This window comes from Antennarius striatus, chromosome 13 (assembly GCF_040054535.1).
Source record: "Antennarius striatus isolate MH-2024 chromosome 13, ASM4005453v1, whole genome shotgun sequence".
Taxonomy (NCBI): domain Eukaryota; kingdom Metazoa; phylum Chordata; class Actinopteri; order Lophiiformes; family Antennariidae; genus Antennarius; species Antennarius striatus.
In genome coordinates, this window is record NC_090788.1 from 8,043,813 (window position 1) to 8,070,069 (window position 26,257).

General features: G+C 38.7%; 1 protein-coding gene across 8 annotated transcripts in view; it reads left to right on the forward strand.

The window, feature by feature from the left end:
* The window catches only part of LOC137605913 (RNA-binding protein Musashi homolog 2), a 235,668-nt gene extending 211,131 nt beyond the window's left edge, over positions 1–24,537 (forward strand). For 4 of the 8 annotated variants that reach the window (XM_068330835.1, XM_068330838.1, XM_068330839.1 and 1 more), the window contains 4 exons: positions 11,243–11,422; positions 15,254–15,408; positions 18,301–18,371; positions 19,198–24,537. In XM_068330835.1, coding sequence (XP_068186936.1) covers positions 11,243–11,422; positions 15,254–15,408; positions 18,301–18,342 — 377 coding nt within the window. In that variant the 3' untranslated portion in view covers positions 18,343–18,371; positions 19,198–24,537. Of the gene's footprint in view, positions 1–11,242; positions 11,423–15,253; positions 15,409–18,300; positions 18,372–19,194 lie in introns of all 8 variants that reach the window. The other 4 variants (XM_068330840.1, XM_068330842.1, XM_068330836.1 and 1 more) reach the window with 3 other exon arrangements.
* The last annotated feature ends 1,720 nt before the right edge of the window (positions 24,538–26,257 follow it).

Genomic DNA, 26,257 nt, shown 5'->3' on the forward strand with positions numbered 1-26,257 from the left:
CAATTTATGAATCTCTGTGAAATTTCCGTTGAGTTCTTTTTAAACAGGTCTTTTGTGCAGCCAACAAACTTACATAGTTAGCATTAGCACAATTTTGTATTGAACTCAATAAATTATGGAAGAAATATAATGTTACAATTCAGTTATCTATCTAATAACCACATGCTTCTTGTAATGCTTGGTAGCTTCACTGGCTTCCTGCAACACTGAAGAGAAACACTGTTCCACTAACATCTTAATATTAAAAAAAATTAAAACCTATAATGCATGCATCATTTACGAAATGCCCAACCTTTAAGTTGCATCATCCAGTTAAAAAAATGTATCTTAACTAAAAGCTGTCTTTCAATCACAGTCATCCACATGACAAACACATTCACAGGACCTAGAAATCGACATAACACCTATTTATGAACACAGTCCTTTCAAACATGAACTTAAATATTAATTTCACACTTAATAATCATCAATACTTTACACCCCATACTATAACAGAGTGAAACTTAGCTGAACAGTTTTTGGACTTCTATCATTTAGTCTGGAAAGTTATCTTCAGGAGTCAGAAATCTTTAGGGGGACACTGCTGTCTGAAGATGTACAGTATGTCAGGCCAGTGAGATTGCAGCACACCTGTTTGATTTATGCTACTCATTCATTCCTTTTTTAGGTCTCCATGCATCTTACTCTCTGCTGTTCCCTATAAAAAGGCCACAAATAAAATTTGATTAATGTCACTCAACTGTCACATGTTTATATGTTAGATCAAACTGACATCAGCTGACTGTAATCATGAGAATTCATTCATTTATACACATACAAATATTTTAACTCCAACCGAAGTAGATAAAGATCTATAAAACATTATTCAAAACTCAAAAACCCAAAGTAGAAATGAAAAAAATTCAATCTAAAAGTAACAAAATGCCATTGGCTGGAGTCATGGCTTAGCCGCTAATAAAAGAAACGGGAGTTTCTAGTGTAACACGTATGCAATGTTATTTTGAACTCACACGTCCATGGGATGTTGCATGAAGCATGAGCAAGGGAAAGATGGAGAAAGGAAAGGTGGACAGGGTCCAATAGTTCAACACAGTGTAAACATTACCAGGCAGAAGGCCACAGAACTGTCATACCATGAGGTTTTACACTATTACTGGTCGCTATGGTTACGTCCACATCTCAAGCTTCTTTATCCATTTCTGATTTTTTGCTCTGATCAAAGTTGCTTGTCTTGATGGCTCACATTCTAAATGACAATGACCTGTATCTAGTTCTATTGTGATCTATCCTCCGAGCCAGCAGGCATGGACAAATTTTGGCATGAGACCTCTACGTCAACATTGACACAAATTAAAAAAAAAAAAAAAACACTTTTCCACTCATGATTTTCCAGCTGAAATGGTGGAGTTAATGAAAAAACATACACCAGGCATTTTTCTTTGGAGGGCAGCAATTTTTTTATCAGCAGTTCATGAGGAAAGCATGACCGTTGCTGTCATCTCTCCTCCAGTCATTTTGTTTTGCATGAATAAAAACAAATTCTGATCCAACCATTCTCCTTCAGGCTTCATATCGAATATTTACCTAATGTAGGACCACATGGGAAAGTCACTCCAGTTTAATTTGGAAAAGATCCGATTCTTTGTTCTCACAGAAAATATTTGTGTCAAATTAGGGCAAAAAATCAGAATTGAGTTCTTCCAGCGTGGTAATGTGAACGCAGCCCAAACACTTCTCTATTCTATCATATGTAACATATTGTAGTTTTAATATAAAGTCACACAACCATAATACTTGATATCATGGGTTGGTACTCCAGTGAACGCTGCGCTCATGTCATGTCTGATCAGCACCTTAATGCAACCTCTATAACCTTCATCAAATTGATTTAAGCATTGACAAAAACGCAAATGTGTTTTCACTAAATGTAGAGTGCGGTGAGCTTTAACCAAGTGTAAAGTTACGGTTATATTCTGTACCAGCGTCAGATCAGCCTGCAGCTCGTCCTCTTCAACACGGTGTTATTTGTCTGTCTAACAAGATTATATACCAGTACTTTCACAAACTTCTGTGAGATCAACTTATGATTTTTTTTTAAAACACAAAAATAACAGGAAATAAAGAATATTGTATTACTGGAGTAAATAATAAAACATATAAAAAGCTTATTCATTTATTAAATATCTTTATGATGAATAAAGGTAAAAAGGATTGTAAACACGAATGGCTTTTCATAATATATTTCATTCTAAATTTGTTGAAGAAATTTTTGCTTTTGGTCAAAACTCATGTTTCCTCAATCGTACACTGTTGGTTAGTCCTTTTCCAACACGTACATACAACAACTCAATTATTTATTCTAGTGTATTCTATAAAACTTAAGCAACAGGATCAGAATCAAAAGAGGATATCAACCATTTGTATTTGAACTTTTTGAGTTCTTTTTTATTTTCATTTCAAAGAAGTTCAATACAATACAATTTAATCATCCAAATATAGACATGATTCCAGCAGTTTTCCTCTGAATTCTCCTTATGTCAAACATTTGGTCAATTGTATAATGTAATGTTTGAAGCTTTTTTTACTATAAAAATGTATCATCAACATTCATGATAAACTTGCTTTGCAATGTAAAACCAAAGTCTTTCAGTAATTCAGGAAAAATGTAAATTGTGAATATAAATTCAACCAACCCATTTAACTTCAGCATTTCTATCTGTTATGACTTCAGCATTTTGTCATCTTGGAAACTGTCTTTTGCATCCTCCTCTCTCACACAAACTACCTTCATGTCCTCTTTCACTACGTCCATAAACCTCCTCTTTGATCTTCGTCTGGGCCTCCTGCCTGGCAGTTCAAAACTCAGCATCCTTCTACCAATATATTCACTATCTCCCCTCTGGACATGTCCAAACCATCTCAGTCTGGCCTCTCTGACTTTATCTCCAAAACCTCTAACATTTGTCCCTCTGATGTCACATTCCTGTTCCTATTCATCTTGGTCACTCCAAAAGAGAACCTCAGCATCTTCATCTCTGCTACCTCCAGCTCTGTCTCCTGTCTTTTCCTCAGTGATTATTATTATTATTATTATTCGCCCTTTCTTTGCTCACCTTTATTGAAGATCGCCCTGCTGCTCTTGTATGTTTCAGTAAATGAGTAAATACAGATCATCAGTAACATAGAGTAGTTAGTCTGTGCCTCTATGTCAGCTGCTAAGGTCTTTGAGGATGTTGAGTTTAAATACAGTCCTTTAAAATGTAACAGCAGTATACCTTATTCACATAGAGATGAACATCTGCTGAGAAATTTACTCCAAAAAAACAGATTCAAGTCTTAAACACAGCGTTGATTGACTTTGTTGAGGCTTCATTTAGACATCCTGTTTTTTCCCACCCTTAACAACTGTAGATCATTCAGTAGCTGTCAATAAAAGCTCCCCTGACTGAACACACAGCCTTCAGGCTTAGGAACAAGTATCTCCCTTAATCAGACATACTATTAGAAGCATGGTGGTAAAAATCAGTTTCAACTGTAGCTCAGATGTTTTGTATTCTCTCACTGATCTTAAGTCAGCGGCTGTTTAACTTCACGTGCTGTGATACCTTCAGATGTACGTGATCCCACAGGTGGCTGTTGTGAGTGCATCCAACCTAAATATGCATACAGAAAAAACAAATTCTCCCTCCTGTCTTCATTTGCACGTAATTCAAATCAACAGAGGTAACACTGGAAGCCAATCAGCGACACTTTCTTGCACATTGGCCTATTTGGTTTGGCACGTTCAAAACAAACAATTTGCCCAACAATTGCGATGAACATCACTAAGAAGCAGGAATGTTGATTTGGGGTTAGCAGCAGCCAGGAAGCAAGAGACGTGATGGCAATCATTATGTATAGTTTAATTCTGACAGCTGCAAATGGAAGGGAGACAAGCAAATGACTATGAACAAGGGTGAGGAGAGCTGGGGGGGTGATGTAGGGTGAACAGTGACATCATGTCAGAGTACATAAGGAGCTATGATATAGTTTTACTGATTAGATATCTGAACTTGTATGCACATCAGTATTATCATCCTCACTGCAAGAATGTCTAAAATATCAACATGAGTGAGATTGAGCTCATAAAACATATTTGGATTATGAACTAAACCAGTTTTTTCCTATTGTTAACATTTGTCAGAAATTCTCCTGTGGTCTGTGGCTTTTTGACAGAGTGAACCTATTGATCATTTCTGGAGTTGGAAATGATGCTAATAATGATGCTCTTCTTAGTCTTCCTCCCCGTGTACTGTCTGGGGAGGACTCTACATCTCTGTCCTATCTCATCGTTTACAACCTCAAAATAGCAATTGTAGTCTTCTCTATGGTAAATCCTCTAGTTTTAGTGCAGATGATGGGCTTCGTTGTATAGAAAAAAAATGCCATACAGATGTTACAAGACTATTCTTTGTGTTTTGACTCCACCTACAGTTTCCATAGAGGACCACATATTATGTACTTCATCTAATTTGACCCAAGAGGAGGGATGTAAGGCTGATGGAGTGTGTCCAAAACCATTGCGTCAAACCACAGAATTACACTGTTAAAAAAAAAAGAAAAGAAATTTTCAACCACATCTTAACTCTAAATACAGTACATCCCATGTAAATTGGATTCTGACATTTACGAATCCTGTATTTAAGACCATGTTTATTTGAAGGAAAGCTTTTTGTGTGCCGGCAGTAGGACTTGTTGGTCAGCGACGTACACAGAGAGCACCGTGAGATTGAGGAAGACATTTTCCATCCTTGACAGAGGGCACTTTCAACCTACTCTCAAACCTGAGCAGACAAAGGGACAGCGTGCTGACTTCCCTATCTATGACACAGTACTGCTGATGACAAGGTGTATTTTGGACTTTTACTTGCAGAAAACTGTGCCCTATTTGCAGCAGGGCATGTAGACCATAACAAGAAAAGTTAGATGTACAGTATACTTACACAGTATGACTTGCATCTCGGTTCATAATTTCTGTAACTACCGAAGATCTCATCTTTATTAACCTTGAATTATTTGGGTTCCATAGATTTACATTTCTGTTTAGTGTTAAACAACTTTTCTGAGTGGTTTGCTTTCTGACAAAAACAAAGTTTAAAGATTTGAAAGCTAAGAAACCAGATTAGTTTATCATTTTATGGCAGCAAATAAACCCAGTTGTCACAGTTGAAGTACAAAATATTGAGTTGTGGTTAGTTCAAGGATAGTACATGCAACACATTCTATTGTGGTCTAAGAGTCCAAGACTGTGTTGGTGCAGAGGTTGGTATTTAGTGTGTTTTTGAAGCTGTTAAGGTATTTTTGCTTTCCTGATCTCTATCAGGAATGTGTTTTGCCACTGAAGAACAAGAACAAGGTCTAGTCCTTGGGAAACAGTTGCTTCGGGCGAAACATGGAGAAGAGAAATCCAGTTCCTACTCAGTTTATATCCTCTGGAGCCAGAGAGTTTGGCCTCATACTGGATTTAAGAATCTGGTACCACAGGGTTTGAACCTGATTTTAGATACCACATTGGAACAAAGGCCAGCTACATTATGCTATACAACATTTTCAGTGACTGAGCATCATAGTAAAGGAGCAAGAAGGAAACTGTGAATTTGGACTAATCCATACCAGTGAAATATCATCAAACACACCACCCTGGCAGGTATTGAAAAGTAGGTCACTCATTAGGAAAATGTAAATATTAGATTAAATCAGCATCAACAACCATCTTATCAATATGCATAATACGAAACTGGTCCTTAGACCAGCTAATAGCATACTGAGCTATCCTTTTTTTTATATATCTCTGTTTTCAGAGTTATCTGGAATCTCCTGCTCTATATTGTTGTCAGATACAAAAAGAGAAAAATGCAAGTGATGCAGATGGTTCTGACAGTCTGGGGAACATCAAAGGTCCCAGTCTACTCTGGTTGAGTGTTTTCCTGAGTCCCTCTGAGCTTTCTGAGAAGCTCAAATGTCAGTTTCAGATCTTGGCTCCACCTGCAGTAAACACAAAGCCCTTCAACTGCTTTTAGAGGTCTGGATGCTTGCTATTGAATATCTGACTTGACTCAGGTGTTGAGAGCTGAAATAGAGTTGGCTTTGGTCAGTTTTGTGCAGAAATTGGATTGCTGTACGTATAGCAGAGGTGACCCCGCCAATTTAATTGGCACTCAAGTTGGTCTTCTCATTTTTGAAACAAGCTTCTTTTCTGTTTGGTTACTATTTTTTTTGCGCTTTTGTTTTCACTCGACTCACTTTTCTCCCACTTCTTCACCAATGACAAGAACGAAACTCGTGACATTTACAAATTAAGATCATTATCTATTTCCTCCCAAAAAGCTCTGTGATCTACACCAGTGCCTGAGGAGACCGGGATTGGCTCTGTGCGCTGGCCTTAATCAATCTGGCTCCTAGTGAGCTCAGGTCCATTTGTCCCAGATGCTAATCCGCAGAACTCAGCTCCGAGGCCAAAGGCGCTTTGCATGCATTTCGTGCAAAATAACAGGAGCAGACATGCCAAACCCATCCTGCTCGGGTTTTGTTCATGGCTCTGGGATAGATGTGACACGTCAGGGAGGGCAAAGTGTCCCTTTGCGTCTCCACTATGAAGCAGTGACTCTCACAGCTGTGGGTAGCAGATGCTCTGAGGTTACAGGCACAGGCCTTAAGGGACATCACCACTCTGCCCTCCAGGGGCTGCATACGCAACACATCCTCTAAAGGAAAACTTCCTGGAGGCTAAAGGGGAGTTAGGTATCCTGTCGTCTGTCCTGTGAATGCTGTTTTGAAATGAATCATGTGTTTCAGCCTTATGCTCAGTACATGGTTTTGCTTTTTATTTGTAATCTATATCTATATTTCAACCTAACTACAAACAGACATCAAAATAAAATGCATATTTTTCTGCATATGTACTTCAATAAAAAAATAATATTAATGGTCAAAAATGATAAAATAGCCTCCAATTAAATAGCATAAAATGTAAAAACATATGATAATGGGTGTTGTTATAAAGCTTTATTTTTCAGTAAGTCGTAGTCATAAATTATCATAGTCATAGTAAGTGGTATTTTCCCTCCTTTGTTGTATAAATGATTACTAGATGTTACCAGTTTGGCACTCAGATTTTTAAGTGCCCGTTCCCCTCCAGGTCAAATCTGCATTTAAATCATATTAGAATGCACTGATTTGTGTACTATGCGGTATTGTTTTACCTCTCATTTTCCTACTAAACTCTCCACTATCATCGCAATCTCACCATGATTGAAGGTAAATGTAAATCAGGAGTTGCGGTGGGTTTGTCCATCTCTCCACAGAATAGCTAGTGAATGGAAAAGCAGGCATTATATAAAAAGTTTTAAAAAAACAACAACAACATAGGAGAGACCTGACGATGGCTGAGTAAATGCAAGAAGAAATCATCTGTTAAAATTAATTAGCCAAGCTTCTCTGAACACAAAATGACAAGACATTAAATATGTATTATTTATGAAATGTCTGTGCTCTGTGAAAAGGGTGTCTAGTGCTGTTAATTACTCAGCCATTCATTCAGAAAAGATTATTTCAAATGGAAAGTGAAAGCAAGGCTAGACAGAAAAAGAGCTGTTAGTTTCTTTCACGCTATTTTTAAATGACATTGGTGAAAATGAAAAAGCTAATTATGGTAGCTCTAAAATTCAAAGCTCATTTGAGAAGCAGCATGTCAGGTTTATTGACGTCTTCTGTAGAGTGATGTGGTTTGATGGCCACTGAGGAATCTCAGTGGCACCACGAAGGAAGGGAAGGAGTGACTGCATGTGAAATTATTCCTTGTAGAAATCAAAATAACTTTTGGTAATAGATATGTATTCATCGACTTTAGAAAGAACAGATATTCAAAGGTTGGACTTAAATTGAAAGTCAACCTTTTTCTTAATGTGTGTGCAGATGCTGAAATGTTTCACCCTTTTCGAAAATGTGCAATATTACAAACATAGCTGTTATTTAGCAATATGAGAGACCTGTTGACTGATGTGAAGGTAATCACGGGTTTGATTTGGTAAGGTTTGACTCACAGATGGTGGCTTTGAATGTGTGCGTGTGCTTGTTAACATGTTGAATTTATGTGGTGTTTGAGTCCTAGAGGATCACTAAATTCATGCAGACCACTGGAAAACTTGTGACAACATTTTTCACATTCCGAAAACCCCAGCAGACCGAGTACCATGACGCTATATCATAAGCGTGATTAGTTTTATTTTCCAACTCGCGTGAAAAAGAGGAGCGGTGCTTTCAAGGTTTGTGATTCCTCCTTAAAGGCAGTCACCTGGCAAAGTGGCAAAGAGAGCAGGGCATTTATTCACTGTGAGAGAGCCACCCCGATGATGTCAGTAACAAATGACTACAAGACACTCCCCTCTCCATTGCCTCATAGCCAACTTTGGTCACTGAGGGCATAAGGGAAAGAGGGTGGGATGGTGGTAGGGGAGATAATTACCAGTATAAATGACGCCTTGCAAACGATTCGCACTGCTGGGTACCCTGATCTAGTCTCCAAGGCAACCTCAGCACACTCATTTGTTTTGTAGATGAGTAATTACATCCAATTAGTGGCCAGTGGGAAAAAAAGAGAGTCCAAGAAAGGCCCATTGTTCTGGATAGATTGTGTGAATATTAATAGTGGGAAGGTCTGAGGCACAGTGATATGATCGGTTATACTAAGGCAGCTGTGGGCACACTCTGCCCTGTCTCATCCGGCATAACTGATCAGATAGCCACTGATGAAAATACATGGCTTTGAGAATGCGCTTCTGCATGTTTGGAAGAGACTAGTGGGAGTCTAGTTACAAACAACCAGTTTTTGGTCAATCCCTGGGTAACTGAAGTAGACAATCAAGAAAGATATCTTTTAAACTGTAATAGTAGGTCATTTCCAAAGCGTAGCTGGAATAAATTTGGTCTTAGGTGAGTTTTTAATTATTTTGACATACATATAATGAAGTTTGAACCCTCTATAAAGACTTTTCTTAAAACCTGGTCGTTCAGTTTGTCTTTTCAAGTGAAAAGTTTTATGGTCCCATTCCCTGTATTGCTAATACAAGAGTTTCCTCAAAGGCTGTAATCAACTTGTGTTAAATGGGCGGTATTTTGACCATTGCGGCTGAAACTACACAGAACTTCCCAGTAAGACTAATAAAAAGTGTGTAGCCTACATCTTCTTCATTTGTCTCTCAATATAAATTTTGGGCAGCAGTATCTCAGTCCTCTAGGTTTGGGCTGAAGACCGGAGGGTGGCAGGGTCAGGACCTGTGTGAACCAAAAAGTCCGAAGTGTGAACCGGCAGTGGGTGGAGCCAGTGGGTTCACCTCCTGAGTACTGAGTACTTAATAAAAGTAACACTAAATAATGTGTCTTGATAACATAGTTTCTTTGAAATCATTTTATTGGAAGTTTTGGCACACAAAATTGACTCTTGAGCTTAAATGTTTTGCAGGTTGTAGCTTATTAAAAAAAACTAACTCAACACACCATCTGTTTGACTTAATGTGCTTAATTTCCTCCAGCTGTAACATTTCCTGAAATTAAACACAATTTTTCTGTCTTATTTTAAAGCGATCATTTGCTTCTAACATTATTTAAATGTATACCCAAATCCCCTTGTTGTAATATGAGCATGATCTAGTCTCTAGTGACAATAAAACGAATACTCTTCACCAATTTGAATATCCTGATTTTAAAAAAATTTAATATCCTGTAAACTAAAACTTACTCAGACAATACAACCTCATTCATGTTCTGCTGTGTTTGCATTATTATAAAAATAGAATAAAGTGTAGTCTTTCTTGTTTGTTTCCCATTTACATCCAAATTGGTGACATATTAGAGTTCTTTATGATTCCCAATAACAGGCTTTGTGCTATTCTACATTTTTTTTTAACACATTATAATTGTTCCGTTGATCCAGTTTTTTCCTCATTAGCAAAGCCAATCAATTTTTGGTGACATTTGTCTAAGTGAAGTAAATGGAATCACTGGTTCTTGAGCTTTGTTCAATCTGTCAGGCATTATGAGACGTACGTGGGAAGCCTGCCGTTTTTGGAGCCTATAATTTGATGAGTGGGCAGACAGCCCACAAGTGGAGAGATCAGAGTGCTAAAAAGCATCGGCGGTGAGAAACATGGCTGGTGCTTACGTTCCATTTGGCAGAAGTGGACTATCTCAGTTTGAACAAGTAGAGGTGAAGTGGCTTTGAATGGGTATTCACTCCAGGACCCAGATAAAAAAAACAAAAACAAACACACGGTGGGTGAAACTCGGCATGAAAAAGCCAGTGTCACCAATCTCAATCCCTCCTGAGTAGATTAACTCCATTATCAAAGAGGTGTGAGATGAAGCAGTTTCTTTTAATTGCAGTCTTTATATGAGCAGCTTGTCTCAGATTGAGAGGACAAGCAATAAATGTCAGTACGACTTATTGCTGAAAGACATTTTGTTGATAATCCACCATCTGTGTCAAAGAGAGAATCGTTGGAAGAGGCCAATCTCTGACGTGCTTAGAGTACTTAGCGCCCTTCACAATGTCTATTATCAATAAACCCAAATGTCTCTATATCTTATTCACATTTAGAAAAAAAAAAGTATCATGTGTCGCTATTGGTCAAAAAAATAGGCTTCAAATGAATTATTGATTGGTTCACTGTTTCTTTACATTTGAATGACTTCCTTCAGCGAAATCAGCCAAGATTACAGTTTGAAATGAGAAATGTATTGACCTGCCTTTTAATGAGTCTTAAGTGTTACCCTACTTCTTGATTGATTGCAAAAACAAAAACACAGCGGACACAGGGCAATTATGGAAAAGCCAACGAATCAAAGCTGTGTATTTTGTATTTAATGTTATTGGTCCGTTTGAATCGAGTCGAGCCTTTACACTTGTTGAAGAGGGCTTCCGTAAAGCTAGAGTATGTGTTAACGATTGGATCACTTGTCTACATTAGCACTGAGTGTATCAACCACACACCAGGGGGGCCTGGCCACATGGCAGGAGCTGCTGGGGAGGGAGGGCAGGCAGGGCCAATCAACAAAAAAAAATGGAAGGATGTAACTTAAAAAATGGTGTAACACAACACCAAGCTATGCTCAACAATCTGGACTGACTCTGAGAATGAAAAAGTTGATATCCACAATGATGGAGTCCCCTCCCCTCCCCCTCCCCACCCTATACTGTATCTCCCAGGCCTCCCCGATTATGGGTTTTACTCTGCGCCCAGTGACCAGAGGGGGGGGCCCTGCTCCTTTGCTGACTATGGCTCCCTGGGGCCCCAAGCGGCTCAGATGCTGCACAGTGAGCATGCCACCTCCGCCTGCAACTCCCCCCTCCAGCACCTACACAGCCCGGATCAATTTAAGAACCCAGGTTTGTATATAAGCATCTATCTCATCCACGTTTTGGAGTTTTCAGTTTGATTCATGACATTATTCCATGCAGATGATCTAATTTATTTACAGTATTTATCAATTTTCTTTGGTTAAGGAAAGAAAATCCTCCCCTTTGGAAAAAAAATTACTGAAAAAAAAAACAAACCAAAAAAACCATCATGCTGACAAAATAGCATTGCATGTTCTTCCTCCTCCTTTCAAATTTTAATGTAGACTTTCTGTGTCTTTGTGAAGTTTTGCTCCAGCCCCTGCTTGCATATAAGGGGTCAACAGATTCAGAATGCAATCCCTCATTTGCATGTGAACAAAATAACTACTGATGATGTCAGAGAAGTAGACCAGCCACCCTAACATATTTCAAGTTTAGAAATGAAGTTATTGTTGGAGTGTCTCTTCTTGTTTGCTTGTTGTTGGGTTTTTTAGTTGATCCCTGTAAATATTCTAATTTTAAGAATGATTAATATTATTACTGTGGGAAATCAGGAGCACTGCCGTACAAAGCTACACACTTGACAACATTTTTGCATAAGACTGCCATTATTCTAAGGCACATTGTCATCTCATGTGCGTGTTCTGATTATCTACCTAATCACAGTTTTAAAAAGCCAGGGATTAGATTCCTCTGACAAGAACGGTACACTCCATATTGGCATTAAATACCTGCATGCTAAGCATACAAATAATTAAGTCATTCTTTTTCTGCAAGGGTACACAGTTGTCTTCACAAGGTCTTATCCTACAGTATTTGTTGTATTTATTTTCTTCTGATGATAATGTGATCATGATCATGTTTTTACTGACATGACATACCACCAGTGTGTATTTCATCAGTGATTCTAAATATAGGAGTGCTAGTTCAGTGAGGCTCTCTTTGCAATGTGGGGCATTGTTGACCTACACTTGGTGGCATTTGGAGACTTGCGCCCCCTGCTGGGTTTTGATGCCATCGAAGCCTTCAAATCTTGTTTCATCACTGCTGTGTCTCTTACACAATAATAGCAAAAATATATTGAAAACAAAAGGGGCTGTTCCTTCACCCTTTTGGACCAATAAAAAAGAGTGTTTAAACATTGTGCCAAGTCTCTCTCTAGTAGTCTGACTGTTGGCCAGCTGCCCCAGGCAGATGTTGGCATTTCCTGCAGCCTGTCTGTCCAAACTTCAGCACAACAAACACAAAAAAGAACATTCACAATGCAAAGAAACAACACTGATGTGATTTTTCCAGAATTTTCTTGGCATCTGAGGAACATTTGTGGAAGTTAGATAGCAGCGTAGTTCACTGTACCCTTTACTCTGTAGATATGTTAAACAGTGTGAAGCCTCTAATTTCACAAGCAGCTGCATAGCAAGGGAATGTTACCTCTACACCAATGCAAAGACACAGCAGCGCCATCCTATCTGTTGATTTTAGGGATTTGTTTTAGTATGTTAATTTCATTAAAGGCAACATGAGACTTGAGAAGGATTTTGTTTCAGAAGTCATTAGCAGCAGCTAGTGTAAGTTGTTTTTGTTTGAATTTTGCTTGAGCACAAGATTTTCTCACCAGAGAGGACAACATTCAAATCCTGAGTGAGTCAACACTGGCCGTTTACATCGTGTCATAATTTATGTGCTTCTCGTCTATGTGATGGAGTTAGTATTGTTGTCCCTAATGATATAAAAACATATTATTGTAAATAGGATCAGAGCAGTACAATCTTTTGGACATTTAATTTATTTTTTGTATAAGGAGTCTGCTGATGATGATTAGATGAATTAGATGATGCGATAGATCACCCTGCGCTGCGGTGCACTGGCGTCGCGCCCTGAGTTTCCCCGCCTCACGCCCCTAACACAAGCTGGGATAGGCTCCAGCTCCCCGCGACCTGCGCAAGCGGATGAAGCGGGTTGAGAAAATGAATGAATGAATAGATCACCCTTTATAGGATTTAATCTGCACCTCACAGCCTGGTCAGTCTGCAGATGAAGACAGCAGTACTTAGATTCCTAGCCTGAGTGGCAGAATAGGATAGTTTCCATATGCAATTTGATGGCAAATCTCATGTTGTGATGCTACATTGATGTGAGTTATTGTGGAGAAAATATTCCTCAATTGAGATATCACACAGTGTTTTGCATTGAGTGGAACATTTGGCATTTATTTGTTCAGATCTTTCCAATTTTCTCCTAAACTACTTCACACACAAGAGCACTCCTAGCATCAAATATTGTTTTTTTTCTCCACACTCTTTTGTCATTTCAATCAAATGTTTCTATAGTATAAAAAGATTGCAACTCTATCATTTCTTTTAAAAGGAACACACTCCACTGTGTCCAGTGGGCCTCAGTCTCAACAACCGTCTGACCCACATCACGCTATGGATTTTTTTCCCAAAGTTAAGTGCAGAACCAGCGTGGTTAAATAAAATTTAATAAAAAGAGCTTCACAGGGAGAGGAGAGAGCCACATTAATAAAACTCACCAGGAAAATGAGGATTTCCATTTCAACTAGAAAAATTCTTAATTATATAATAAGCCAGCCTACTGGGGGCTGTGCAGGCAAGAGAAGAGCGCTAGCTGCTCGCTGTTTAAAGCCCTTGCAGTTAAGCAGCAATTCTAGATGTTTGTTTAGTGAGATGACTTAATTTTTATTATCCATATGTAGATACATAGAGTGCGTCTTTAGGTACTTCTAATTGACATAGCATGTCTGTTGCCTTGACAGACATGTTAAACATGGTGACACTGATAGAGATTACACAGAGTCCACAGTGACTTATTGCAGTTACACTCCATATTTCTCAACATGCACTAAAACAACTTATTTCCAGGCATCATAGGGCTGAGCTCATATGTGGAGAAGATGGAGCATTTCCCTGGGATGGAAAATTTTTCTTTGTAATGCAGTTATACATTTTTTTTCTCAGTCTGTGTTTGAGTCGAGGTGAGACAGAGGGTTATGCGGAGTTGACAGCAGAGGAGATTGCTGTTAAGAGATCACTGCGTTTTCTTTCTCCCTGACTGTTTTTTTTTCTGTATTGCCAGTCTTATTGGCCTTTCGCAGGCATTTGGATTTCAAAAGACATTTTATTAGTCTGAGTTGCTCTTACTCACAGTGCAAAGGTGGTAAGTCATGTACAGTATTTCTTTTTTATCCTTCTTGAGTTTGGACCTGCAAGATAAACCCGGGTCAAGCTTTTATATTTCCCCCTTATGCCTCATCCTCTTGTCTCACATACCTATCTTGTTTTTATGCCTGAAGTTACTCCAGCAGACTGAGGAGCCGAAACATACAGCTGATAGAATTGAGGATATTTTTAGGAGGATCTTCCTGGAATCTGGGAGTCATTAGGTCATGTAGAAAACCAAAAGTGCTCATGTGCAATCTAAAATTGTCACTATATTAATAATAATAATCCTGTTTTGCACTTCTTATTCAACAGCCGGTATTGTTTTACAAGTGCTCCTTCACATTATGCATGGCACTGCAACCTTACTTATTAGCATGGTGGAAGTACCTCTAGAAAAGTGCTTGTTTTGTGTTGTGCATGACTATATGAAGTGAATGTTACTCCTATGCATAATGCACACAGCATGTAGATTATATTTAGAATATCATACTGGATTCACCTTTAATTTGGTGCTTTCGACCTAAATCTTGCACTATTTTGTCAGTTGAAATTCTCAATGGGCTCTGATCACGTCCTTGAAGACAAACCCATGAATCCAGTAATGTGTTCTTCTGCTTTAAAAGTGTCCCTTGAGAGCTGGACCGATGTTTGCAGAATGTTTCTGAGCTACTTTGCTCCCTGCTGTGTTTGTATGCAGGCGCCAACCCTTCAAGGCCCGGAGGTTTTCCTGGTGCTAATAGTCCAGGACCTGTGGCTGACCTGTACGCACCGAGCAGCCAGGATTCGGCTGTGGGCAACTACATTAGTGCTGCTAGCCCTCAGCCTGGCTCTGGGTTTGGCCCCAGCATCACCGTAAGTACTCTAATAGAGACTTTGTCATGTCTGAATGCAGCTTGAGCTTATTTCCGAGTTGGATCAGCACCACTAAAATAGGACACTAAGCCAATGCACTTGTGATTTTTTATCATAAAAATGAGAGCTTGCCAATTACCACCATGCTCGTCTGCTACATTAAATACAACGACCATCGCCTGCCTCCGATCAAAGACAGCGTTGGATTATATCTTCACAGACGTCTCTGTTGTCACTGAGTTCAGAGGTCCCTGAAGCACTTTGGCGCATCAGACCCATCTTAGTTTTCTGTGTCAAATGCAAATGTTTATTCCCCTTCGCCGCTGCGCAGATCACCTCACTTCACATCCTGTGTCACCTTCCTAGAACAAATTTCCTTTATTTTTAGAAACCCATCTGTCCCAGCGCTTGAGTGTGCTCCGTCACTAGCACAATGCTCCCGAGTAGGTTTCGTTGTCAGCCAGTGTCCTTGTCATGATGTAGTATGCTGAGCCAGGTGCTGATGAGTTAGCTGCCAGTTGCTATGTCAACTCACAAGTGTAAGATTAGCCGTGCTATGTCTCAATGCCGGTGATGTGCAGCTGCCTGTTTATAATCCTGCATCTTTCTTTCACTGAATCAAACACAAGTGACTGCAAAAAATGCTTGGAGAGTCTCAACCGGAGAGTTCTTGACAATGACGGCTTAGCCTGGCAACATGATGGCACTTCATAAAAATTGGGCCCTATATTTGACAAAATAGATTCCTCTTTTGTTGATATACCATACTGCAGGGATCATCTTAAAGCCAGCGAAATCAGTAACTGCTGCAATAACAAAGCAACCTTATTTAGCAATTCCAAGTTTACTGCTTCAAGCATTGTCTAGACAGTCAAATCTGACTTTGTTGAATAGGCTCAAACGCCCCAAAAGACGAGTCGCCCAGGATTTTGTTTACTTTGCCTGTGTGTTAATCTACATCACCGACTAATTAGGCTGAAGTTTTATGGCCCCTAGCAAGACGTATTGGGGTTTAGCTTGTACACTCACCGCCTGGCTTGTTGTTTCTGTTGTACATGATTGAACTGAGTGACATGGTATACGTTATAAAAATAACACCTGCTTCCCCATGCTAATTATTGCGTTGCTTTAACCGAGGTGGAACAACAACAGCAGGGCCGTTCAGGCCACAAAGCAAAGGCCACAAAAACCAAAGGGTGAAAGCGCTCTTTCCAAACTGTGTCGTCGACATTGTTAATTAAAACATTCCAGTGTTTGTGTTGTCCTTCCAGGTATTGAGGCATATGTATCATTCTGTTTGGTCATGGCGTCACGTTTTGTGCATCTCTTTATCATTCGGTGCAATGCGCTGACTCGACCAAGCGTAGCGGCTTAGCAAGGAGGAAGCTAATGCAATACAAGTTTGGTGGTAATGTTGCCGGCATGGGGTCGTGTTACCGGCGCCAAACGCACAAACGGCTCACGACTGTGTAAAATAGCTCATTTAAATGTGAGTAAATTGTCTAATTGATTTATGACACCCAAACAAAAACAGAAAAATGCATTTTATTGTTTTTTTGCTTCCTAAGCAAAGCCTCTCTTTTTAATTGTTTTAGGTCCACTGGCTATCTGCCATAATCTGCTGGTATCGGCGTTGGAAGGAAAATATTTGTTATGAAAGACCAAGCTGGCCCATTTTCAAAGCAGATTTACGAGCAGATAGTTTGCAGATGGAAATGAGGCGGTTTGTTTCCATTATTTATCATTTGTTGCAACAGTTTGCAACCACATTTTAGTGCTCAGTTAGAGGATGCAAAAACAAATCTTTAAATGCAATGAATTCTTATAATTCTGAAAAAGAAATGTTTAGCTTTTTAATCTTATTTCCGTTGAACTGCGTTGAAAGGGCGAATTTATTAAAGCAGTAAAGAATGGACTGTGTTTCACCCGTATAATCCAGGCAAGGCTTTTTGATTCCCCCTTCAAAATGTCAAATAGTTCCCGTGATGCCGCACACTCAATCACCACTCTTGAATTACCCGATGAATCAGAGCGCAGTAAAGCAGAGAGGTGATGCAGCAGCCCTTTGACTCTCTGCTCTCGGCGAGATGATCTCTCTATTCACAACATTAAATATAGGAAATGATTCAGAACTAAAATGTACTTTATAATCCATTTCTTCCAGCGAGGACGCCGTTGAAACCAAATACACATAAGATCGGCGTATGTCACAACCTCACGGATGACTACCGAATCACGGATTTGTCCCTCGGTCTCATGCTCCAGCGGTTTTATTAATCCCTTTAGCCAATATCAAAACAGCCACTGTGAAGAAGCAGTAATGAACTTAACTGTTTTTATGCAAGACAATTAGGGTGCAATTAGCGGATTGGAGTGATAAAGACAGATAATCACCGTTGAAAGTGCTTCTCGCTGTTGTGTGCAGAGTCAAGGATTTCTTCAGACCTGTCAGAAGCAATATTCACAGTATCCTGATAACTGAGCAACATGATGAAAACCCTTCGCAGCTGAAAAACACGCGGATCTTACTGAGGACTGTTCATCATCCCATTCTCTGCATGCACGCCGATAAAATCACTTGTGTATGTCGGCATGAAAAGGCCTCGCAATGTGTTTTATTACCTCTAGCATATTTTTCTCTCAGGTTATTTCAACCTCATCGATGATTTAACACAGCGTGAGCTCATCTCCTGTTTACTGTATATCTAACCGTTTTAACATTGTTTATCGTAATGGGGAATATGCAACACAGCTGTGTGTCAAACATGACAAAAGCGTGTCCTGCTCTGCTGCAGGACACGATCAAACTGAATGAAGGAAGCCGTTGATATGATACTCACTTTTGTCTCCTTGAACTGCATACTGACAACAGCACTAACTGTACACTTTTAGGGCCCGTTGATTGCGACAGCTTTTACAAATGGATACCATTGAACAGGTGGCCGGTTGCCATCTCATCAGAGGTATTGCATTTTTATTTACTGTGTCTCTCTAATAAATGTTCATCTCATTGTTCATTGTGTTTTCACCTCCCCCAAAAGTGACAGAGCCGGTGGCAGAGTGAGTTTGGCGACACAAAAGATGAATGTCAAAAGTCATGATCAGTTACTTTGTGTGTTCTTACACACACACACACACACACACACACACACACACACACACACACACACACACACACACACTTGTTATGTTTATCCTTAGTCCATCCTTAGCCACATACATTAACTATTTATCTCCAATTCAAAATTTTTTTAAAAATGTTGACACAAATATTTCCCAAACAGCAGCTATCAACACTTTCTACAGGAACCAAATATTTCACATTCTGACCTGTTCATTTTGTCACTACATCATCTGTTTTACTAACACTGTCCCTCATTTATAGTGTCTAAAATTCTAAATCCCTCCAGCCTTGTGCCTGCTTCCAGCTATTTTACGTAGGTGCGTGTTGAATTGTGCGCACATGATTTTTTTAACAGTGTAACGTACTGTACATGCAGCAGGTGGTCAAACAGGAGGTCCTTTACTTTCATTATATTTATTAATGTTATGCCTGCAGCACGTTTTGACCTGCTGCACTTTATGATGATTGCTGTCACATTTATTACATTCAATTATGCCTCAACATAACTGAGGCATTCAAAATATTTCATTTTAAGGCCATATTAATGCCCACGGATTGCTGTCATTAAATGATACGGTGAATCTTATGGAATAATTAAGGGTAGAGTTTATGCTAATGATTTCTAACGCCGTTCCTGTCCTCTTCCTTCCTTTATTGCCCAGCAGGGTATACCTGGTGGCCCAAGAAAGACAGGACGAAGTTTCTAATTGGCTTTGTGTGCAGGTGATGCTAACCAACTTCAAGCACTACAGCATCGCCACAGCGAAAAGAATGAAAGTCAGAACCATATGAAGAAGAAAAGAAAACGTCAGTCATCTCAGAAAAATAACAACTGCTGTACTATAATCCAAACCTCCTATAACTCCACGTACTGGTTTGGTATGATGTTTCATGTCGATTTCAGTCACCTGTTTTCCTCCTTAGGTTTCGTTTTGATTCGTTTTTAGGAAATCATGTTAGCTGAATCTTAATTTTGTGTCTTTTTTTTGTTTTGTTTTTTTGGTTTTTCATCTTTCTGTGGAGTTGTGTAAATGGGTTTTGTTTTGATGTGCGGGGGTCATAGCCAAGAATATCATGTCTTCATCTTTGTATCGGTTAGTGTAAAGGACAAATGATTTGGTGTTCCGGTCTTTCCACTAAAAAAGGAGCTCAGCGTGGAGAGAGGCAGAAAAAAATACATTTTAAGGAAAATTTAAAGAGGGTATCTAAGTAATAACTTTAGTAGCTGGTTTTTCTTTTTTTTTTCTTGTGGCGTCACATTGTTAACCATAATTACCTATTTTTGGGCAATACAAAGAGGACTCCAATATTTTTATGGTCCTTTTTTATAAGTGTTGTTTTTGTTGTTTAGAAATATATATATATGCTATAACAAATTTCATATAACAACATTGTGAATTCAAACTTGAGAAAAAGAAATGTAGCTGTACATATTATTCCAGTCACTGCATATAACCAACTCAGTGAGAGAATAGCATATTTTTGTGATGGTGTGTCTAAAGAACATGTTATAGCGTGTGAATAGAAGAAAAAGCTGTACACAGTTATTATTATACTTTATTTCCTGCTGGAAGATGGTATTACCACCCCGGAGACAAACAGAACACACTTTGCTCTGTAAATACTGAAGCTGAATAATTTTACAAGTGTCATACCAGCAAATTTACAAATGGTGAGTTAAGTAAACACAGTTTTAAGAAATAAAAAAAGACAGCCTGGTTGGTATGTTTGGTCGAACTGGTGAGACATCAGTATCATTTCAAAGAAAGAGAAAATAAAGACGATTTAATCCAAAGCACACTGTACTTAAATGTGGAGATTAGAACTTGAACCAGGCATTTTGCAGTGCTCTGTGCATCCTGACACTTTTATACTCTTGAGAGGAACTTCTTCTTAGCTGTACGTTATTATTTGTTTCATCCTGCTTGTTCCTGATTAACTTTTGGAACACAATAATATCCGGGCTCTGTGTGAGAGCCTCTAAGTGACGCTTGTTCTCCGAATCGGTTCTTTTTGAATGAATTAGGAAAGTAAACATTTTGATACCATACCTCAGCCTATGTGAGTTCTATTGTTGAGTCATCGGCAGGTTTAATTTATTCTAGTGGCAAAATAACTGAAAACACTGAAAGGTAAAAAAGCGAGTAATCATTGCACTGTGAGTAGTAAAGTACAGGCCATTTTCCTATTTGCACATGTACATGTTGGCTTTTTAAAAGTGGCCCTGTGCTTTTGGGATAGTATGAAGGATTTGGGGGTTAACGTATTCTCAACTAGTCAAACATTTCAAAGTTTGGAGGTAGGTTAACAGCTTGGGAAGTAGTAACTGATGTGTTGCAGTGTACACTTGGTTTTCTCTTTGTTAAACCCTTGTCTCATCTAAAGAAATGTATACAGGGTCAAAAGACGACACTGAATTATTTACTATCTGTCGCTGCAACAGGTTATACACAGTATGTGTGTGTGGTTGATGATTTTACTCATTTGGTAGTGGCCGTAGAGTGCAGCCCTGTTTCTAGTGACTGATGGAATGAATGGTGTGTATTCTGACATCCTTTGCCTGCAGCAAGTGTATTTTGTTGTTTTCTTTTTGTCCACTTCTTGTCTGTTTTATTACAAAACAACCAGGTAAAGAAATATGCTGGATACTTCTGAAGTAAATGATATGGAGGTGTGATCAAGTAATAATTTAAAGAGTAAAGAAAAAAAAACCCTGTAATGTTCAAATGTAAAAGAAATAAGAAATACAAAACTATATAAAAAAAAGAAAGATGCTTCTTTGCTGATTTCAAGTTTAATCAGAGTTTTATTGATACTTTGTGGTTTATATATTAATAATTGTAATATACTATTAAAATGTACTGTGCATCCATTGCTTTCTCTCTTTCCATTCCCCATCCTCAGAGATCCTACTTTTGTTGCTCATACATGTATTTCATTAGTGTGTAAAGAAATCACAGTTAACTTGTAAACAGAGTGCTGTCTTTGATACCAGTGTGGTGGTCTTTGTTGTTCTCCCTTGCTCTACCTCTCCTTTCTCTCATATTTATCCCTCTCCCTCTCGCGCTCCTTTTCTATCTCCTGTAATTACGAAGTAGATGTTATATAGGTCTCATTAATATAATACTTGTAGTGATTAGTGGATTTAGGACCAGTCAAGATAGACCTTTCTCGAAATGATCTTGTTATTCTGATATTTACAGACAATTATTTTGATAGAGGTTCATTGTAATTTATTCCCTGTATGTTTTCTTTTTGGTTTTGGTTTTTTGCCACTCTCACATGGTTTCAGCTAACCAAAGCTCTCATTGATGAACAATAGAGAAACAGTTGCCATAAGATGGAATTGTTCACAAGGCATTATTTGGATCCCCACCCTTGAATGTTTTAAAAGGGGTGTGCCATACTACCTTAAACGCTACTGCTAGATATGCAAAACTTGTTTGATAATTGCTTTCTAATAGAGGACACAAACTCTTATCATGGGGTAAATTACTTAGTTTTTTTTCTATTTTTTAACACAAAAGTAGTTATCAGAGAAGTCATAATATTGTCTCCAAGAATTTAGGTAATGTTTTTTGATCTAATAGCGCTCTCAAATTTTTTTTGTCAATAGTTCCAGTGACTTGAATCTTTCTGGGAACATTTTGTTTAGAGCTGTTTTCTATTGTTGACACATATTAACATCATCGAGGCAATAGCGTAGAAAAAAACCTGCAAATTCATGTCATGATTTTGGCCCAGCATCCTGAGGCTTTGAAAGAAATTATATTAAAGCCTGCATTTAAACCTTGACATAATAATGTCCACAATTCAAACCTGCTCAAGTAAAATCAGACCTGTTGTAAACAAGCCAGTTCCATTTAGGACTCATGCTGTGTGCACTCTCCAGCCTCAGATTGAGTTATTTAACATAATTTAGGTTTTTATATCAGTAATTTAATTTATTTCTCCCCATGGGGTCTTAAAATTGAATTGTGTTACATTAATGAATAACATTAGTGTCTATTGATTCTACACGTCCAGTATAGACTGTCAGATTCCATATACAGTAGTACAGTCAGGGCAGATAAATGATTGCAATTTATCCACCGGGGAGAGCGGAGTTCTTTTAAAATAGTCGGCAAATTAAAACAAAATGTAATGTCCATATGTAACATTAAAGCTAAAGGTAATAACGAAGGATAAATTAATTGACAACAGAATGTGGTGCATCATTAATTTTAAAAAAACTTATGTTTGCCTCATTTTCAACTTTTAATATAAATGTGAGAGAAGATGTAGAAGACAGGATTCAATGGAGGCAACTGATTCGCTGTGGCAACCCCTGAATGGAAAAGCCAAAAGGAAAAGAAGCGGAATGTAAAAAAAATTAGTACTAGAAACAGAAAATATCTGTAGTTTTATTCTGATAAGAAAAAGGAATTTGTAACAATGTCCCTTGCAACGCTTTATCACGACTCAAACTAATAGAAAGCATCCATTATGAGCTGCCAGTGCATCAACAGCAGTGCAACAATTACAAATTCCATTGTTTTGTTCATTTCAGCGCCTGGTGGCTTCTGTTTTGTGATCCTGCAGCTTGGACTTTAAGGTAGCATGGCTCTGTTTGATGTAATTTAATTTTATCTCAAACTGACAGCAGTTTACAGCTGATGAATGTTTCACATCTTAGTAGACTAGCTTATCCATTGGGGGAGAGGGGAGGGGTCTTGGTTTAAAGAAAAAAAAAGAATCAAAAAAGAAAAAAGTCAACCTGGAAGCTGTTGACATTTTTAGTGTACTACCGTATCCATTTAAACTTGAATATTGAGGCAAGTGCTAGGCAATGGCCAAACAAGTTACCCCATCCGTTCTGGGAGATTCCCGCCGAAACCGAGCTCGCTTATGAGATTTCTGTCGTCTGGGATTCAAAGCCGTTTTATGAACAACTGTCTCCCAAAAGCTGGGACATCACACAAGCTCTGTTTCAGCCTCTCATTTCAAATTAATTGGACTGACTTTGAAGGCTTTTTGAACGCTCTTGAGCACTTATACCCAAAAGAGTCTTATTCATAGTGGTGCTAATGGTTTTAAACCATACAATGTGCCCTTATCTCTGAGAGATACCGGATACAGTCATAGTGACCACAAAGTTAGTCTGCCCAGTCCACAAAGTGACTCAATAACACCACTATTTATAGCGTCGGCTCGTTTCAGGATAAAACAAGAGATCTCTTCAGGCTCACGGTTCCAGGCTGAGCTCCTCAAGGTGACAGAAATAGCAAAAGGTCAACTGCACTCGTGTTTCAGGGGGAATTTCCCCTCCAGTCCGAACCATCGCCATGTCGCCCATGCTCATAAATAAATAGAAAAGTTGCAATATACATGTATATAGATGAAAACACACTCGCAATTCTCACTCATTTGAACTGAACAATATTGAACTGGAGACCTCAGCTGTATTCAGAATATGACTCACGTGGCTCACACACAGGTTCATGTAGTGGAGGTGTCATCGTTATAGCCTATGCTCACAGACATGAGAGCTCACCCCTGGCGTGTTGTAGAGTTTGGAGCAGACCACGCATCCTAGAGGGGAGCCTGGAAGCTCTTCAGAGCGCATGGACGGCAGTGTGAGGCTCTGCTGTGCTTCCGTGTTTCTGCAGGCTGAGCACAGAGCTCCCTTCACTGCTGTCTGCCCATTCCTAACACTTGCCCCTTTTTTTATGTTAACCGACTTTTTATGATGAGAGACAGACAGACTTGACTGACATCTGAAAGCATCTTTCAGGTTATCATATGGCTTGCTTAAGCCCTGTTGTAAAATATACACACAAAAAAAAATAATAATAATGGTAATAATAATAATGGATGGGGGTCTCTCACATATCAAATGTGGAAAGTCTAATTTTATATTTGTATTTTCAAATAATAATATTGACAAAAAAATGTCTGTGAAAGGTTTCCATCCTCTACTGTGGTCCAGAAATTGATGTGTCTGTCTGGAAAATAAATAAACTGAATTGTTATATGACTTGTTTTCAGTGTCTCATATTTATTGTTTTATAGTTGCTGAGGATGGGAGAAGATTTATTCATCTCAACATTTCACCATCATGTGTATATTAATGTAGTGAAGCATCACATTATGGAAATATTCACTCCCGCAGCGTCACACTAGATTTTTAAGTGTATTTGCTGTTTTAATAGAAACCAAAAGGCTTTATCTTAACATTTTCACTTGAACACACGCTCATCATGTCTGCATGGCGATGTTTCAGGTCACTCATAAGTCAGCAGGATTAATAGAGTCTGAACACTAAAATGTGTTTGAGGGAAACAGTGAACAAACAAGAGCTGCTGTGTAATTCTGCTGCCCCTCAGTGGTCTCTGGCAGCGCTGGTGAGGATGCGGCCCAGCATCCTCCAGTGCTTTATTTTTCATCAGCGGCATCACATGGAGAGCATCAATATTAGCTGAGGCTCAGTGCATAAACGGCTGAGGGTGTGATGAGTAGATGAGCAAACAGGCAGCAGCATGACAGGCCCGTCAGAGCCGTGCAAGCGGTACAGGCGCAATGTAGGGGTTTGCTTTTCATGTGATTGTCACTGTGTGATTAGTTCAGGTGAATTTCATTACACATGCCAGCAACAAAACATTGATTGTAAGGCGAAGCAGAGGAACGAAGCGATGGAAAATGTTGCAGGAATTTCTGCTGCTTGATCTCAACGGTGACTCTGAGAGACTTTACGATGAAATGAGTTTTCTCCAGTTGATGCAAAAAAAAAAACCTTTTCCTTCCATGATTCTTAAACATCATGTTACTTATGCATTGGAATTCAAGGATCTGGATTTTTTTATTTTTTTATTTTTTTTTTACGTGCTTGAGTGCTTGTCAGGTGGGACCAACAGTACGACAGCTTCATCACTCATTCAGACAAGGTGATCTATAATTCTGACTGAAATCAATACCGGTGCCCAGCAGCTCTGTTTTTCAGAGCTGAGGCACAAGTTTAGATCTCACTGAAGCCCTGCTTATTTAGTCCTAATGTAACAGTATGGAGATGGCTGACAGTCTGGACCATGATTTGACATATTTGGAAGAGGACTTTTGATTTTCTCTGACATTCCAGAGCCACACATCACATCTGTGGATACATAGAATTTAAAAAAAAAAAAAGATTAAACCTACAAATCAAATGTTTTTGAGGTATTTTTATGGTTGATTGCCATTTTTTTTGCAATTACACAATTATTTTATGGTTTATTTATTGTGTTAACCTCCAAATTAAATAATTAGATTTGCTCAAAAAATCTAAATGAAAAAAATGATTTAATAGATGGACGGTTCGCTCTGCCTGTATTTTAACTCGTAGGCCGAACTGGTTGACCTTTCTGGTCCGCCTGTCTTTAATTAAGTGCTAACTAAAAGTGCCATTATGATCGGAGAGCCCAGCACTCATCGACTCTTAAATACAAGGATTCTGATCTTTGGTGGAACACTGCAAGACAATCAGCAGTCATTATGGAGCTAAATGTCAGCTCGCAGCAGAGAGACGGAAGCCAATGTTTGTTTTAAAGTAAAAAGCAGTGCGGGAAAATTTTGAGCAGCAGCAGCAACACTATTGGAATGTGACATTTCTATTTATATAGTCTCTTGTCATCTTTAAACCGGAGGATTTTTACAGTGCATCTGCCAAATTAAAGTGTAGATTAGGAGAATTTCTCAACACTTTTTAACCTA